Source organism: Sturnus vulgaris, chromosome 16, assembly GCF_052056855.1.
Source record: "Sturnus vulgaris isolate bStuVul1 chromosome 16, bStuVul1.hap1, whole genome shotgun sequence".
NCBI lineage: Eukaryota > Metazoa > Chordata > Aves > Passeriformes > Sturnidae > Sturnus > Sturnus vulgaris.
The window spans coordinates 15,786,380-15,804,455 of NC_142258.1; the positions used below are offsets into that span (position 1 = coordinate 15,786,380).

General features: G+C 53.1%; 1 protein-coding gene across 1 annotated transcript; it reads left to right on the forward strand.

Annotated features, from left to right (window-relative positions):
* Positions 1-6,580: 6,580 nt before the first annotated feature.
* Positions 6,581-10,143, forward strand: LOC106861672 (noggin-2-like). The gene has a single exon (XM_088174692.1). It carries the CDS (start codon positions 6,823-6,825, stop codon positions 7,453-7,455), a length of 633 nt encoding a protein of 210 aa, XP_088030818.1. The 5' UTR covers positions 6,581-6,822; the 3' UTR covers positions 7,456-10,143.
* The last annotated feature ends 7,933 nt before the right edge of the window (positions 10,144-18,076 follow it).

Consider the following 18,076-nt stretch of genomic DNA (forward strand, 5'->3'; position numbering starts at 1 on the left):
TGTCACCAGGTTGGCCTGAGGTTGGTCATTTGTCTTTGGTTTACACACATTCTCCTTGGGCCGTGTCTCAGGAGTCTCTGAGCCAGAGTGCTCTCCAGCATGGCCACCTCTAGTGGTAGGCTGTGTCTCCAAGGCTTGGTCCAGCCCTTTATTCAGGGCATTTTCAAAAAATAGCTGCCCTGAGCAGTTCTCTCTGCCCTGAACTGGTGTTGACAGCAACTGCCACGTACAACGTGACGTGGCAGCATTTCTCTGTGTCAACACATGTGATGACAGATGTATGCCAAGCGGGCAGAAACCTCAGAGCTCCATGTTGTTGTTTTTTAATGTTGGCGGATGTCCAGGGATCATTCCTGGTCTCTGCACTGAGCAGTGTTCCTCCAGGTTGCCTGGGAGAGGAGTTTTAGAGGGATCCATCCTGATATCCCAGCTTTTTCCGAGCTCCCAGGATGTGTGGTGCATGCTTTAGGCTGAGCAGGGCTCAGGAAGATCAAACTGCTGTACCAGGGACTTTCCTTCTGCAGATTCCCTTGCTGGAGGGTGAGCTCTCCTTCCCACAAGCACTGGACCACAACAACTGATGTGTGTGAACGTTCACAGTGCAAATAACAGCAAACCTGCTGATGGCTGCAGGGAAACGACCTCCTGCTTCCTGCCTGCTGTGCTGTGTGCAGGCATCAGCCTGGTCAATATGGCCCAGCGGCTGAAGAGTTTTGTAATCACTAGGAATGGGTTCGAGAGCAACCAAATCTTTAGCTCAGAGCAGCCTTCTCCACCACCTTGGGAATGTCTCCTGGTTGTCCAGGATATAGGCCATAGTAAATTGGATGTAACCAACTCCAAGCTCTAAGAGAGGCCGGAGGAAACCACCACCTTGGACTTCTTCCCATATAATGGGGATAGAGCAGGTTTTTAAAAAGTATTTATAACATCAGGCATCACTTAAAATGTGTCAGAAATTGGGCTGATTGTTAACTGGAACTGGTAGAGTAATTTTAGAAGTCTCAGGGACAATAGGGAAATGGGGCATTGAACTGAGTGGCATCAGGTACGGTAGATGCAGGTGCTGCAGCCAGTGCAGAGAGCAGGAATCACAGTGGGAATGCAGAAGGACCAACTCAAGGAGGTTGAAGGGAAATTGAAGGCACATCTCCACAGAAAAAAAGGAGATACCAGGCCTGGTGTATGGCAAGAAATAAGTTTGGACACAAGTAATAGAATCTTAGATTCCTTTAGTTTGGAAAAGCCCCCTAAGATAATTGAGTCCGACCATTACCCCAGCACGGCCAAGGCCACCACTAAACCATGTCCCCAAGTGCCATATCCATATGTCTTTTGAGCACTTCCAGGGATGGTGACCACTGGAAAGGGGTGAGGCAGAGAGGGATGGGGCACAAAATCATGATGCCAAGAGGGACAAAGTCACAAGGAGCTTGGAAAACTGAAAAATGTGTCATGATAGGGGCAAAAAATGATGCCAGAAAGCTCAGAATAGCAAAACCACCCTACCTGATAGAGAGAAAATGTATTTCTGAGGGTTAGTGTTAGGGTTAATCCCCTAATCTCCAAGTAATCTCTTCCTTGGAGCTTCAGAGGTGATTTTTTTTCCCATCAGCTTTTTGGAACATGTGAACTCAGCACAGGGTGAGTGCTGACCTCCCAGGCACGGCTGGAGGGTTCCACTGGGACACTGTTAGCTTGACTTTCAGAGAAACATGTGAGCCGGTGAGTAACTTCATTAAAACCAGGATTATTGAACTACTCACATGAAATAAACTTCAGTAGCTCTGTGCTGAACATGAGGGACACTCTGTGTGTCTGTGTGTCCATGTCCCATTCATCAGACCCTTATAGTGACCTTTTCTCCCCGGGAGAATTTGGCCAATTAAAGACACATTGTGCAGAGGTGCCAAGTGACCGCCAGCCCCAGAGGCTGTGTGGCCTTTGCTGTCCCTGTCACCTTCACCAGGATTTGGGGCCAGCCAGCTGCTCTCAGACTCTGAACGTGTCCTGCTCGCAGCAGAGAGCAGGAGCCAGCCAGCCCCTGAGCTGCTGCCGAGGCTGCCCATGGATCCCTACCAGCCACTTGCTGTGGCAGACTTTGAGAACTGCTTCTTTAGACTTACTGATGAGAGCAGGGTAATGTATTTTTACTGGAAAATAAACGTATCTCTAATGGAAACCTGGTGCACCACTGTTTTTGGGGGTTTTGTTTTCTTGGTTGGGTGGTTGTTTTTTATTTTTTGAGGGTTTTTTTGTTTGTTTTTGTTGTTGTTGTTGTTGTTGCTGGTTTTGTTTTTGTTTTCTGGTTTGGTTTGGTTTGTTTTTTTGGTTCTTTAAGGGAAAATTAGGGTTTTGTCTTGTCAGACCCAAGCCTTTCCTCCTATTTGCCATGCCAGCCTATCACCATTATTTCTCAAGCATAAAGAGATCCTGGAAAACTTATAGAAAGCAGCATGAAAAATACAACCAAAAGAGACAAAATATATTTGGCTGGGAGTTGTGTTCTCCTCTTCTATTTTCCTCTTCTCTTTTCTTCTCTTTTTCTCTTCTCCTCTCCCTTTCTTCAATTCTCTTCAATTCTCATCAATTCTCTCCTCTCAGTCTCGTCTTCCCAAGTGTGGGCTTCCTGTGCTGCTTTTGGCAAGAGACTTTTCCAAGGTTTCAGGTGTGGATATGAAGCTTCTGTACCTACAGCTGAAGGAATAGGAACGCCTTTGTAATAAACACAGTTTTACTCGGTATCTTTACATCTGGCTTTGAGTTCCATTCATGCTGTCTGACACAAGCTAAAAGATAAAACACTTTGTCAGATGGAAAACTTTGTTGGTAAGAGAGTATCACTGATGCTTTGCTGCTACTTGGAGCTGCTACTGTGAGTAGGTAGCTTACAGTCTTCAAGTGAAAACAGTTTCAAACATGAACTAAAAATGCCCTTTTACTTTGTCACAAAATTGTCCAGGTCTTCTTTAGCTGGCAAAATTATGCCAGATAAGGAAAAGAAGCAAAAATAAGCAGCTGATAACCATTTTAGCCTTTCAGAAAGTGCTTTTAACATCACATCTTTCTTCTTATATAGAATTATTTTGATAAGGCTTTTCTATATGGAATATGTACCCTGTCCAACTAGAAATCCTTTAATTAAGGGCCAGACTGGGAGCTGGGCTGTGTGCTCACAGGGAGCAGTAAGAGAGAAGGTGCATGTGAATGCTGCTCAGTACTGCTCAGCCTCTTGGTCCATGCAGGCAGCCATAGGAGAGAGGAGAGAGGAGAGAGGAGAGAGGAGAGGAGAGGAGAGGAGAGGAGAGGAGAGGAGAGGAGAGGAGAGGAGAGGAGAGAAGAGAAGAGAAGAGAAGAGAAGAGAAGAGAAGAGAAGAGAAGAGAAGAGAAGAGAAGAGAAGAGAAGAGAAGAGAAGAGAAGAGAAGAGAAGAGAAGAGAAGAGAAGAGAAGAGAAGAGAAGAGAAGAGAAGAGAAGAGGCTCAGGGCTGGATGTCCAGCCACGCTGTTTTAGGGGGGTTTGTTTTTGTTTCCTGTCTGAACCCAACATTTGGCATTTCTGGGATGATAAAGAGGGGAGGGGAGGGGAGGGGAGGGGAGGGGAGGGGAGGGGAGGGGAGGGGAGGGGAGGGGAGGGGAGGGGAGGGGAGGGGAGGGGAGGGGAGGGGAGGGGAGGGGAAGGGAGGGGAAGGGAGGGGAAGGGAGGGGAAGGGAGGGGAGGGGAGGGTGAAGCAGCCTTTGACTCTCATGGTGGACCTTGCAGACAGAATGAAGCCTTAAATTTCCTGCCTTGGGGCTTGTCTTTTTCTTGCCTCCAGAAGGGGAAATCATCTCCAGGCCATCCTGAGAGCCTTTCCTCTCCCACGGGGGAACCTGTCGAAGCAAGGTGAGGGTGGCCAGACCAAAGACATCTTTGCTTGGAGTGAGATGATTAAGAAGCATGTTTATAAAGTCCAGGAGACAGCGGAAGGAGTTAAGTTACTTGAGTGCTTTGGGATCTTTTAGGGTGAAAAATGCTGTATACATGTCAGATTTTATTATTACAATTACAGTCAGATGTTAATCACTCCACCAGGATTTACTCAGGCAGCAGTGCCAACAGCAGTACATCTTGCTGAGTAATTGCCCCCTTCCTGACTCTTGGGTGTCTCTGCCCTAAGCTGCTTCTCATTTCTGTGTTTGCTTTAGTTCTGACAGTGCTGAGAGCGCTGCATTTTCCCACCCAGCAGCAAGTGATGGCAGAGCACATCTTGCACATTCAGGTTGCTTTCGCTTCAAGCACTGTATGTGCATTGGGGTCAGAAAATAGATAATGAGAACATTTTACGAATAATATTCAGCCTCAGGAGACAGCAATACCCATCTCTTTTGAAAATTGTTGAGCGTTAATGCTGAAAAAGCTGGGAAACGGTACAGTTTCATGGGTCTAATTGCAGAGTATGTGTGAGCCAAATGAATGAAGAAAAGCTCCAAGTTCAGCAAATCAAGCTGGAATCATGAAAGCGGAAATACAAAGGGAGGGAAGAAAGGCCAGATGCATTTAAACCTCTACACACAGTAAATTACTGGGATGCACTGGGATCAGCTCCCACGCTGGCGCTGCAGCTCTGTCTCCCCAGTGTCCAGCAGATGCTCTGACTATGCAGACTCAGGGCTGGATGTCCAGTCTCTCTGTTTTAGGGAGGTTTGTTTTTGTTTCCTGTCTGAACCCAACATTTGGCATTTCTGGGATGATGAAGAGACAGAAGCCGGGGAGATGCTCTGTTACTTAGTCTAGTAAGTGAAGCCAGCTCTGTACAACTCCCAGCATGTTCCAGAGGGATGCTCTGGGCTGACCTATCGCTGCAGCCGCTCACTTTGCTAGGTCAGAAACACTGCAGTGAGAAACTGGCCCCACCATCCACCTCAGTCCCTCTGCACCCTGCCTTGGTTCCAGTGGGTAACTGGTTATCTCATGGCTTTGGGAGAGAGTGACTGGCATGGGCAGGAATGTTCTTACACACTGACAGCCTGGAGAAACCAGCTGTGTGTCCAATTTCTGGATATGGTTCAAGTGTGAGCTCAGTGCTCAGCAATGTGGAGGTAAAGGAGGTGAGGAGGGTTTGAGGTTTTGCACTGTTGACACACACCAGTTTCTGTGCCTCAAAGGCTGAGGGTCCAGCTCTTCTCCAAAAAAAAAAGATGCAGCCCCACACCACTGAGGAGGTGAGGGAAGAGCCAGTGTTTTAACCTGGCTGGTTATCACACCGTGTTGCACTGAGGGATGCAGGGACGCTTTCTTTCAAGTGAGAGTGATGCTCCTGGAAGACTACAGGCTCCCTTGCAGAGGGTGCCGAGATGCTAGTGCTGGAGCAGTCCCACCCTGGTGTGCTGTCCCAGAGGGGCTCTAAGGACACGGTACCCTGTTCTACTAAAGCTCTGCGGAAGGCCGGAAGGTGGTTTGATGGCGGCTGGGCCCCTGTGGAGAAGCAGACACGGGGCAGCAAAGCAGCTGTGGAAAGCAGAGGCAGAGTGAGGGTCCAGCTCCCCGGGGGTCCGTGCGGTGCCCGGACCCAGGGCTGGTGCAGTGCCCCGCTGCTCCGGGACCATCGCCTCCAGCCGCGTGCCGTGCCCGCCGCTGGGGTGACGGCCCCCGGCGGGCCCGGGGCCGCAGGTGGGACGCGGTTCCGCGGAGGGGGGTGGGCGGCTCCAGGGGGTGGTGGCAGGACCCGGCTGTCACTCAGCGCGCGGGGAAAGTGACAGGGGGGGCGGGGCGGCCGCTCCCGGCGCGTATTTAACTTGGGCGGCAGCGGCGGCGCGGCAGAGCGCGGCGGGCGGCCGGGACATCGCGACAGCGGGCGATATCGGGCGACGCCGGCGACACCGAGCCAAGCCGAGCGACACCGAGCCGAGCCCCGCCGGGCCGGGCTGCACCGCACCGAGCCGAGCCGAGCCGGCAGCGCAGGGCAGGAGCTGAGCCGCGGCTGGATGCGCTGAGCGCGGTGGGGACCGGGTCTGCGGAGAACCGGCAGCAGCAGCGGCAGTGGCATGGGTTGCCGGGGCTGCTGAGCGGCGGCCGAGCCCGCCCCTGCCCGTCCCCGCCGAGGAGCCGCCAGGGAATAGGGACGCGCCGCCTCGCCGGTCCCGGAGACACCGTCCGGCCCCCCAGCCCCATCACGCCGAGGATGCCCCGGGGGCCCGCGGGCCGCCCCCGCCGCTCGCCATGAGGAGGAACCCGGCCGGGCTGCGGGCGCTGCTGCCGCCGCCCACCGCCGCCTGAGCCCCGTGCCCCGGCCGTGCCCGCGCAGGGGCCACCCGACCGCCCCGGCGCCGTGACCCTCCTCCCGCCCCCTCGCCCGGCGCGCCCGGCTATAAAGGAGGGTTTTATTCTCGGGCTCCGGTCTCACGCCAAACCCTGTCACACCGTCTAGACGAGCTGTCGTGGGGCTCGGCCCAGCTGTCACCATGGCGATGGAGACGAGTCCGCTGTGAATTTTGGGGGGGAGCGAGCGAGCGAGAGCAGCGGCGGCGGCAGAGGAGGAGGAGGAGGAAGGCTCGGCCGCCGCCGTGCCCTGCCCTCCCCCGCGGGGGAGGCTCGGACCCCCCGGCGCTGCCGACCGCGGCTGGAGCCGGCCCGGCGGGGAGCCCCGGGAGCCAGCGGTCGCGGGCGCGGGGCGAGCCTCAGATGCGGCTGTCACACAACCCCGGCCGGGCTATTTAAAGTAACGGGCCCCGCCGGATACTGGTGTCTCTGCCTATTTATGAGCCCCCGGGAGCCGGCGGGCGCCGCCGGGCAGCGCTAGGAGCCGAGGCCGCCGGGAGCAGCGCCGGGGCCCGCCCGGAGCATGACGGCGATCCGGGCGCTGCTGCTCTTCCTCTGCCTGGGGCTGCCGGCGGGCGGGCAGCCCTTCCTGCGCCTGCGACCCTCGCCCAGCGACAACCTGCCCGTCAAGGACATCGTGGAGCACCCGGACCCCGAGTACGACCCCAAGGAGCAGGACCTGGACGAGAGGACGCTGAGGAAGAAGCTGGGCAGCCATTTCGACCCCGGCTTCATGGCCGTGGCCGTGCCGGGGCCGGCCAACGCCTCGGGCGCCGCGGCGGCGGCGGGGCGGGGGCGGGCGGCGCTGCCGGCCGAGCTGCGGCGGCTGGAGCTGGGGCCGCCCCGGGGCCCGCGCCTGCGGCTGGGCAAGAAGGCGCGGCGGAAGGTGCTGCAGTGGCTCTGGGCGCACACCCACTGCCCCGTGCTCTACGCCTGGAAGGACCTGGGGGTGCGCTTCTGGCCGCGCTACATCAAGGAGGGCAACTGCCTGGCCGAGAAGTCCTGCTCGCTGCCCGAGGGCATGTTCTGCAAGCCCGTCAAGTCGGTCACCAAGACCTTCCTGCGCTGGCACTGCCAGGGCTGGTCCAGTCAGAAGTACTGCACCTGGATCCCCGTGCAGTACCCGCTCATCTCCGAGTGCAAGTGCTCCTGCTAAGCCTCCCCGGCCCCTTGCACTGCCGCCCTCCTCCTCCGGATCACTTTGGCGGGGGGAGGTTTTTCGGGTGGTTTTTTTTGGGGGGGGGGGGGTGGGGTTTTTTGGGATAGTTTATTGGGGGTATTTTTTTTTCCCACCCTCCCCGCCCAGAGCGAAGTGGGAGAAGATGAACCGCTTTGGGGTTTTGCTGGATTTTTCTTGGTATTGTTTTGGGTTTGTTTTTTGTTTTGTTTTGTTTTGTTTTGTTTCGTTTTTGTTTTGTTTTGGTTTTGGTTTTTTTATTGGGGGGGGTTTGTTAATTTTTTGGGGGTTTTTGTTGTTTGATTTTTGTTGTTAATTTTTTTTCTTTGGACTTCTTTTAATGTTATTTTATTCAAAAGGGGGAAAAGCGAACCCAGGAACTGCAGGGCAGGCCAAAGGCACAGTAAAGCACTACAATCAGATGTCTATTTTTATACATATATAGCCTTCTAACAAAAGGAAAATTAAAAAAAAAAAAAAACAAAAAACCACAAAAAAAAGCAAAAAAAACACTACCAGCAGTGTAAATAGAGAGATTTTAAAGGAAAAGGGGGGAAATCGCAGCTGTTTTTTAATTATTATTATAATTATTATTGTTATTATTATTATTATTTTAAAGACATAGGACCACATTTTGAACCCATCCCCACAGAACCCAAGCACTTCCCTGCCGAAGGGAAGGGCAGAGATTTCTTGTAAAGATGTTTTTATCAAAAAAGAGAAAAGCGGCGGAGGGTGTAAAAAAAGAAAAACAAGAACCACAGCATCCCTGAACGGTTGTTTCTCTGTGCTGTATTTTTTTTTGGTCTTCAGACCTTGTCACTGATGTTTGAACTAATTTACCAAGATCTCTAGGGTTTTTTTAAAAGTGTATAACAATTAATTAAGAGGGAAGTTTTAAAGAAAATTACAAATCTATGGAAGAGTGGAATTGTTTTGTTGTGTGGGAATACATATAGTCGTGTAGAGATGTTAAAGGAAATTTTCTGTGTACAGTTTATTTATTTTTATCGTTTGTGTATAGGAAAAAAAAAGCTAGAGTTATGCCAGAAACTATTGGAAATGTTTACTTGAATATTCCTTTTAAAACATATCAATGTAAATATGAGCTATCACTGATCAAAACATTTTTAGCAATAAACTCTATCGTTGAAGAAAAAACCCAGTGCTGCACTCCAGCTCCCTGGGGGGACCAGTGGAGACTCGGATTCTTGCTCAGAGCAGGTGATGAATAAAAGGCTTTGCCTGGGCCACGCTGGTGTAAATCACAAGATGCCCGAAAAGTCGGGACAGCTCCACCGGTTTCTGTCTCTCCGGGATCCCGCGCTGGGATTTCTTTGCGTGTATAACGTGTTGGGGAGAGAGAAAAACACCGACGGGAGAGAAATGTCTCGTAACACATAAAAGAGTCCCGATGTCCCGGGATGGAGGTGTCATCTGAAGTCCTTGGGAGATTCCATGCTCTGCGGCTCTCGCATTCGGCTCTCCCGCTGGCAGAGGAAGCGGTCGAGGTTACTGCCCCGGCCATCAAAGCACCTGACACAGCTTAGCAACCCCGCGTGTGTCGGAACAAATGTTTTTTCTCGGCTGCCGCTGCTAGCAAAGGAGGGAAGGATGGAGACGAGCCCTGGGCTCAGCTCCTGTGCCTCCCATGGAGCCAGGGCAAGGCAGAAACGGGACGGCTCCGCAGAGCAGGCTCCGACAGCCGGGCTGGGGAGAAGCCCTACACCGGACAGTGCACCGGACAGGGCACCGGAGTGCGAGCCCACTGCCGATGGAGATCTGTCTGTCTGTCTGTCGGTCAGTCAGTCACAGGGCTTGGAGCGTGGCCCTGACGGGCTGCCAGGCCATTTCCCTGCCTATTCTGCGTGGGCTACTGGTGCTGGAGGGAAAGGTCTTGCCACTCCCACTGGTGAAACGTGCCCAGCATCCCTGAGGAACAAACTGCTGCCAAAGGCCCTGGCCAGTGAGGAGGTGTTCTCCCCCAAGGTGGCCATGGAGCAGCAAAGAGACCCTGCCCCACTTCAGCTTGTCATACAGCACAGGAGAGCATCATTACACCAAGCCCATGGGAAGGCACCAGGACCCTCCAAGGGGTCAGGCTTGTATCCCTCCATCATCGTCTGAGGGGACTGAGGTCTAGCAAGGCCCGTGAAGCAGGCCTACAGAGCCTGGACATCACAGATTGATGCTTAAAAAGTTGTTGAGACGGGCATGGTGAGGGCAAGACAAGAGGGACAGTGACATCCATTCCTGCAGAGCCCTGCAGCCATCCCCTCATCCCCGTGTGAGGAGGGAGGTTGGCCTTTCCACACATTTGTAAGTGAGGGATCGGGGAAGGGGGGGATGCAGAGGGCAGGGTGAAAACGAGACTTCGTCAAAGACAATGTGCAAAACATCAGGGGCATTTCAGAGAGAAAGGGGAAAGCTCATTTTGCAAGAGGAACAACATCTGTGGTGTGGGGGCCGAACATCTGTAAGAGGGAGCATGGGGGAAGGCATTCTGGGAAAATATTTCTGACATAATCCCAACAGTATCTGGTGTGTTGGGATTTGGTTACAAATGGCCCTCTAACGTCTTTGTGCGTTTTGTTCTGCTGGTTCCAGGGGCACACAGAGACCCCTGCTTTGTGCTAACCTGGGAAATAAACCATTCGCTGGGCTCAATGGCTGAGTTCAGTTGTGCAGGGAAGGGGGGGTTGGGAAAGGGGAAGGCGAGATTTGTGTGAACTCAGGGAAAACCAGCCTAAAAGCCTCCATGCCATGTGCTGGAGGGAGGAGGGGGGCTGCCTTCATCTCTGGGGACAACTCAGTGGTCCCGCTTGAGATGATGGCTTGTCTGGAGGTAAAAGCATGAGACCTGAGAGCCAAGGTGCTCGGTGAGGGCCAGGGCTGGGGCAGAGGGCAGCCCCATGGGGTGTGTGCCAGCCCACAAGGCCCTGCCTTGGCAATCTGCTACAGCGCTGGACCACAGGCACCTCTGCTGCTGTGCACCTGGTGCTGCTGTGCGGTGCCCTCATGCCGAGGAGCCCGGCTGCCCCAGGAGGGGTGAGCCGGACGTGTGACGGCCGGGCCGTGGGCGTGATGGCTCGCCTCAACCGCCGAGCCTCAAAGGAGAGGAAGACAAAGAGGAACAAGCCTGGTTCTTTGGTGCGGTTATTGCATTGTCTCCCCAAGCTGCTTGTGATTAAGGGATGAGCTGCAGGGGGAAAGGGGCAGAACGGGCAGAACCCCGAGATGTGGTGGGTGCCAGCTTCTGAAGACATGGGCCTTTCCCAGTGTATTCCGGGGTCATGGCCTGGGGAAATGACAGGAGCACTGAGGGTGGGTGCCATCTTCTACTTCAGGTCCTGCCTGTCATTACATTGTCAAAAGCCGTGCACAGCCGTGGGCACTTACTGGAAGGGCTGTGACCCCCACACCCGGACACACAGCTTGCCCAGAGCTGGCAGGGGAAACGTGCCCATGCCCTGTGGAGCCGCAGTGAGCCTCATGCTCTGCAATGTCCCTCCTCCACACTGAGTCTCCACACTTAAGCAGAAGGTGGTTATCTGGAGGATCAGCCCTTTAACCACTTCTTCCTTCAGGCAGGGCAGAAGTTCCACAGGACCCAATGGATGTTCCATGCCCTGCAGGCACATGTCCCTTGGCATGACAGGAAAGCAAAGGCAGCTTTCCTCTCCACAGCCAGGACTGGCCAGAGCTCACCTGCTCCAACACCATGTGCTGGATCACAGCTGGATCTCTTCCTTGTAGTCCCTACAAAGCCTGACTGCCTCTCTCTCAGGTCTGCAGAGGTCTCCATCTCTTCCTTCTGCATGTCAAGGCCCTTCTATCACTTGGTGAATTGCTTTCCCATGCATGAAGCCCAGATTTAGATTATCCTGTTTCTTCTTAGAAGAGAGAATGAGTTCAGGATGGCTCCTGACATTTGACTCGATGGGATGAAGTCACCTTTCCATTCCTCTTTCACATCCCAGTTTAGTTTTAACACCAGCAGCAGGTTAATTCTTTTGTCTCATTGGCAAATGGTTTTTCATCCCCATTCTCTGCCCTGCCTCTCCCTGTTTAGCTCATGTCCCCTCAACTAAGGCTAGTGTCCAGGAACTCAGTTTCTGTCAGCACGCCGGCTCTGCCAGGGTAACTCAGATTCACGGGGCCAGAGTTCACAGATACTTAGTGCCAGCTCTTGAGATATCTGACTCAGGCCCAGATGATGACCTAAGCCCATCACTCATCATTCCTAGAAAGGCAGATGAATGGACTGGAGGAAGTCATTGCCCTCCTCAAACTTTAAAGCCCAGACTAAACTTTTTCCCAACATGAAAAATCGTGTTTACCTTCTCCTCCAGCCCGAGCATTTGTTGTGAATTGCCTTCACAGCCTGTCATGGCTACCAGGAGCTATTGGAAAGCCAGTCTCTCTGCACGCCCTGATTGGTCTAGCAGCAGGTTCTATGTGAGCTCATCCTGCTGACTGCTGCTGGTCAGGAGCTTCAGCTGAGCTGGACCCACTTCCTCAGGCACCCCCAGCTCCTCGTTCATCACCTCAATGAAAATCAAGCCACACTGCTGAGGTTAACAGTGCTAGGGTGCACCATGCTCAGTGATATCAGAAGTCTTTTCCAACCTTAGTGGTGCTGTGCTGACCACAGGTGTGCCTTGCAGGGTAGGCAGAGGTGGGCTCGTCTCACCATCTCCTCAGGGCTACTGGATACAAGGGTGGGGGTTCTGCTTTCTCTGTGCAAGACATACCCCAGGATACCTTTCCACTCCTGCGCAGTTCTCCTTCGCTCTGTCCGTGTATAGCAAACCCAACCGCGTGCCCAGCTGCTGTTCGGCAGAGCAGGACCCCAACCCCTCTCCATGAGGGAGTGTAAGGCTCACTGACACTCTGGAGGTGGCAGAAAGGCTGCTGGCTCATCTGCAAGAGCCTCCCCTCCCCCTCAGTGATTAAAACCAAACATTAAGAGAGCAGCATCCCACGGCAGTCCAAAGGCTGCTCTTCGGCATTAGCTGTTTGGTATTCTGCCTAAAAGTGTCAGACACGCTGTCAAGGAGAAGGGACAGCGTCATGTGGCACCGGGAGCCCAATCAGAGAGGCAGAGTCACGAAGAGCAAATCACGAAGAGCTGGGAGGCAGCGCTTGCTAACTGGCCATTGGCTAAAATGGCCCTTTCAGGAGGACGGTGAATGAATCCATTCACAAAAAAAAAAAAAAAAAAAAAAAAAAAAAAAAAAAAAAAAAAAAAAAAAAGAAAAAAAAAAAAAAGGGCCTGTTTGCAAACAGCAAAACAGTCTACATATTTTATTTTTTCGTCTGGATGAGTCTGACCCAAACCCGGAAACTGTTGTGTGGGATGTTGCTGTTGCAGCCATGTCCAAGCCCATCAGTGAATTTCAGTGGACTGATTCTGCCCATCTTTTTGCAGGCCCCACTATTCCTCCCAAGGAGTTTCAATGACCTGCCCAAAGAACTTTGGCCTCCTACCGGGCACCCTGGAGCGGGACACAGACCACCAAGGGCCCGTGGACCACTGCTGGGATATGGTGGGCTCATCAGCATCACACTGATATGCTAAAAAGGGAGAGGAGCCCTCAGAGAAGCCCATGGTCCCAGCAATATGACACAGCATGTGATGAGAAAGGCTCTTTCTTGTATCTGGAAGCTGGGAGTGAAGAGTATCCAGATATGGGACATGGTTGCTCGTAGATGACCTGACTGGGTCAGCCATGTCCTGTGCTTTGTCACCTGTGAACATGGTCCATGGAAACCAGTGATCTCTCCGTGATGGTGAATGAGAGCAAGGTGACCAGCCAAGCTCACTGGCTCCCCCATTTTTGGTAAGATCTGGACCTTTTCCCAAGGGGAGTCTTGCACGCCACTAAAAGAAGCTGAGGCTTCAGAGCCAGTGCTGCCAGAGCTGCTGGGGATCCACAGCAGGGACCCTGGAGTTCCCAGGATGCTGATTCCACCCACTGAGCAGCAGCATGCTCCTTGTATGGAGCATGGAGCAGCATGCTCCATGCTTTGGAGGCAGCCTTTGAGGAGTTAGCAGGAGGCTGAGAAGGGAAGTAAAGTCTGTATCCCTGGATGCCATGGCAGGACAGCCTTTGGAGAGCCATCTCTGAGTCTTGGGTGGGAAATGGAACAACAATGCCAGAGAAAAAAGTTCCTTGTCATGGATACTGGGTCATGTACAGGTGTTTGAGTCCATAAGCTTCTTGGAGGGTTGTGCAAGAGCCATCAGATCCCCTCTGAGGCTGGCTGTGTCATCGAACATTGTCCAGTCTTTTTCCATCACATTTGCTGCCAAAAGACACTTTCTCTCCAGGAGGTGGTACTAGCAAAGGACTGGGCCTCCAGCTTTGGCTCAGTTTATCCATTTTATTGGGACAGAGACCATATTTCATCCTGGAGCTGAGATACTAGCTGCACTTGGTGTTCTGCTCTTTGACCATATTTTAGGAAAGTGCCTACATTTGTCTCTCCCCTTTCCACCCAGGAACTGCAGCCAGGAATCCTCTTGGACACCTCTTTGAGCCAGCAAAGGCAGCTGGGAATCAACGCATAGCCATGAAGCTGGATAAAGAAGGACACTAAGAAAGGACGTGGTGATGGTGTTCGTGCTGTCGTGGTACCCAACAGAGCCCTGGGCTGAACTGTACCGGGAGGTGCCCTCTGCCCAGGCTGCTGGACTGGGCTGGGACGTGGCTTCTCAGCGGGACCACGGGGGCTCTGCCTGCTCCCGGACACTGCTCTCGGGGTCCTAACGGTGGCTGCTGAAGGGACCACAGGCCAGACACAGCACGGCAGTGTCCTACGTCCTCATGGAGCCACAAGGGGGGGCTGTCCGCGCTGCCCCGCCCCCATCCGAGAGCGCTGTCCCAGCGACGGTCCGGCCCTGGTCCCGGCCCCGGTCCTGATCCTGCCATGAGCGCTGTCCCGGTCCGGCCCCGGTCCCGATCCTGCCATGAGCGCTGTCCCGGTCCGGCCCCGGTTCTGGTCCTGCCGTGAGCGCTGTCCCGGTCCGGCCCCGGTCCCGATCCTGCCATGAGCGCTGTCCCGGTCCGGCCCCGTTTCTGGTCCTGCCGTGAGCGCTGTCCCGGTCCGGCCCCGGTCCCGATCCTGCCATGAGCGCTGTCCCGGTCCGGCCCCGGTTCTGGTCCTGCCGTGAGCGCTGTCCCGGTCCGCCCCCGGTCCCGGTCCTGCCGTGAGCGCTGTCCCGGTCCGCCCCCGGTCCTGCGGGAGGGCGGTGCCACCTGGCGGCCGCGCGGGGCAGGCGGGACCCGCTGGGTCTGGGGGGGGTCCTGGTACCGCCACAGGGCTCGAAGCCCCGAGGGTCCCGGAACCCAAAGAGGGCTCGGAGCACCTCGTGGTGTCTCCATAGGAGGCGAGGGAGTGCACCACCTCAAGCATCCGGCCATGGGACATGAAAGAGCCTCTGCCAAATGCCCTGGAGGAGTCGCAGTGTGCTGGTGCCGGGAAGGAGCTCGTCCCTCCTAGGGAGCGGTGCCGTCCTGTGGAGCAGCCGGAGCTCGCAGTGCCGAAGCTTTGTGCCCCGGTGGGATGGCACGTGTTGGGCACGCAGCGGCTTTCCAGGAACCCCAGCTTCGCTGCAGCCACTGCTGACCCTGGGATCCCGTTTGGGCCATCCCTTGGTGGCCAGAGCCCCTTTTTCCTCTGGAGGCTGCAGACAAGAAGTCCAAAGTCCTCCGTGACTCTCCTCTGGGCTGAAGAAAATTTGCTCTTCATGAAGAGTTTTAGCATGCCAGGAGTATAAAGGCTGCCTGCCCACGGGGGCTGACAGAGCATCCCTTCATCCTCCCAGAGGGAGCAGTGGAAGAAGCACAACCAAAGATATCCTGCATAGAAGAAAGGACATATCTTCCATGAGTGTTCCTAGTGAAGTGGGATTCATCCAGGCCCCTCTATCCCTGTTCCATGCAGGCCTAGTGTCTGTGCACAGTTGTTGCCCTGGGTCAGGTCCAACCCTGTTGTCCAGCTCAGTTACTTCAATAAGACTTCAAATTGCTTAACAAATACCACACAAATGTTTAAACTCTGAGAATTTGTACTATGGGTTCAAAATGTGATTTATCTTCATCTGTGCCCACGAGATTTATCAGCCCAAATTAAGGGAATGGCTGTTCTCTTTAAAGTGTGGTTCTAGTCAGAAAAACCAACTGGAGTCTCCTCTCAGTGAGTCAAACACATGGCCAAACCAGAAGGGAAAAACTGAGAAACGTTTTTCTAAAAACATCCTTATGTTTTTTGGTCAGAAATTTTTGAAGCATAGCTGAATTTAGAAACATTCAACCAACTGTAGTGAGACAGGAATCAGGAAAGGAATTGTGAAAATTCAGTCAGGTTTTTTCCCTATGATCTTCATCAACATCTTATACTTTAATGCTATTTTTCATCAAATAGTGCTGGCAAGGACTATGTGGCACATCTGCTTAAGAAAGACCATTTGCCAGCCTCCCCCTCTGTGTAGCACAGACAGGAGGTGACTCTGTGAATGCCTACATAGGAGAATAAGAGCTCTTGTTCACATACTCTGGGCAAGCCTGCTGCAACATGGGATGTGAAGACTTAATCCTGGGCATAGAGGAGTGCACTGGTAAATAAAGCAGTAATTCCTGCTAACGAACCCTGTGGACTTACAGTTGCAGTCATGGCTTCCCTACTTCTTCCTTTCCTCTTCTGTGACACTGAGCTCCAAGGGGGGAGGATGGCTCTGCTGTGCCCAGAGAGCTGCTGGAGCACAGCCAGGGAATCCCCAGCACAAGGATTCAGAGAATATGGAGTTCCTTTCCCTCTCTTAAAAGCTCTTCAATTTGATCTCTGAGGTACAGACCATGATCAGGACAAGTGCAAAAAAACCCCAACCTCCAACAGGGTAAAACCTCAAACAAGGCAGAGCAGATGGAGAAATACACAAAGATGAACCATTGAGTAGCTGCCACTACGATCCAGAGAGACTAGCTTTGGCACCATCTGTCATTAAGCCAGTGCCATAATGTTGAATGTACCACATCTGGAGGTGGGAAGGCATGGAAGATGGGTGCAGAGACAAATGCCAGAAGGAAACAGCCCCAGGAACTGCATTTAGCATTGGCAGGAAAATTTTTTGGACCAAACTTACCTTGAAACTATATTATTTTTCTGCCTATGCAATTTCCCAACAAATTAAATTGTAGGGGAAATGTCACGATGGGGATTTTAGAGGTTTCATCCAGACAGCACCAGAGCCTTTTGACCCAGTTTGAACCCATTGACTCTGCATTCAGATTAGGGTGCCAAAAAAGAACCAAAAGTTCCTTTCAGCCAGATGGTGAATGTTATCCTTTCCCAGTAAGTGTGAGGAGAATGTTTTAATCCTCATCAGCTTGCCTGGGTCAGTATGTATTTCTCCCTGCAAAAAAATAATTTGTATTTAAGCCTTTTCTGTTCAGTACTTCAGGGCACATAACAAAAGGATTTTCCTGCCTGGAACACTCGGCTGTTAGACAGATCTGGCTATAGCTCTCACCTGGGACATACAGTAAAGAAATCTGACCTTTTATGCTCACTGTCTTTGAAGCTAGGAGAGTCCTGATTTCAATCTCAGCAGCAAAGGGCACATCTAAGTCTTGATTTAAAAGGTCTGAAATTACTCTCATCATCTCCCCTGGCTGCTCATCTCATCCAGGCAGTCTCACCTCATCCCACCTCACCGGAAGTCAGGCACAGGCAGCTGGATCCCATATGCTGGGCTGTCCTGGGTAGTCCATCAGTGATCATCAGGATCAGATGTCCTGGGCTGGAGGCTTGAGGGGCACTAGTCCCCTCTTAGTCTCCATATCACATAGCATGACCATGGTCATGCTGTGTGGGGTCCCCTGATCCAGCCTGGTTGTCATTCACCCCAACTGTGCAGGAAGGCGCACAGGAGGAGCTGGAAGAAGCCCCAGGACTGAATTTCCCAAGCCAGAGCCAGACCCATGAGGAGACATGAACCCCAAGAAACACCCTGGTTTCCTCTGGCACCACCAGCAATACATTCTGCAGCCAAAGACCTGAGAGCAGCCCAGCCCCACCCGCGTGTCACCAGTGACCCCTGCTAGCAGCCCTGTCTGTACTTGGCTGCACCACAGAGGATGTTCAGCCACTGGCACCGTGCTGTCTCTGCCCTACAGACCACTTGGCAGGCAGGCAGGGAAGATGTGCAGGGACTAGTCTGCAGGGTGAGACCCCAAACCCTTTTGAGGAAAAAGAGCTGATAAGCCATCAACAGGCAGATGGTTGCCAGTGAGCAGTCCCTGAACCATCAATGCTTCTGGCATTTGGAGTGCAATCTGCTCTCCACCAGACAGCATTAGCTGATGGTTTGGGAGGCTTTCTCCCATGTGGGAGGATGGCTTACAAGTGCTAAAATTGCTCCTGGTGCTGCCAGCATCTCTGAGAGACCAGGTGAAAAAAAAAAGCAGGGTCACAGTATCTCAAGATCTGTCCTGTGCAGGCGGGCACATCCAGACGGATGTGAATGATTTTGATCTTACCAAAGAGATTTCCTCTTGCAGGATGTTTCAGCTTGGCACTGCTCAGCGGGCTCTGG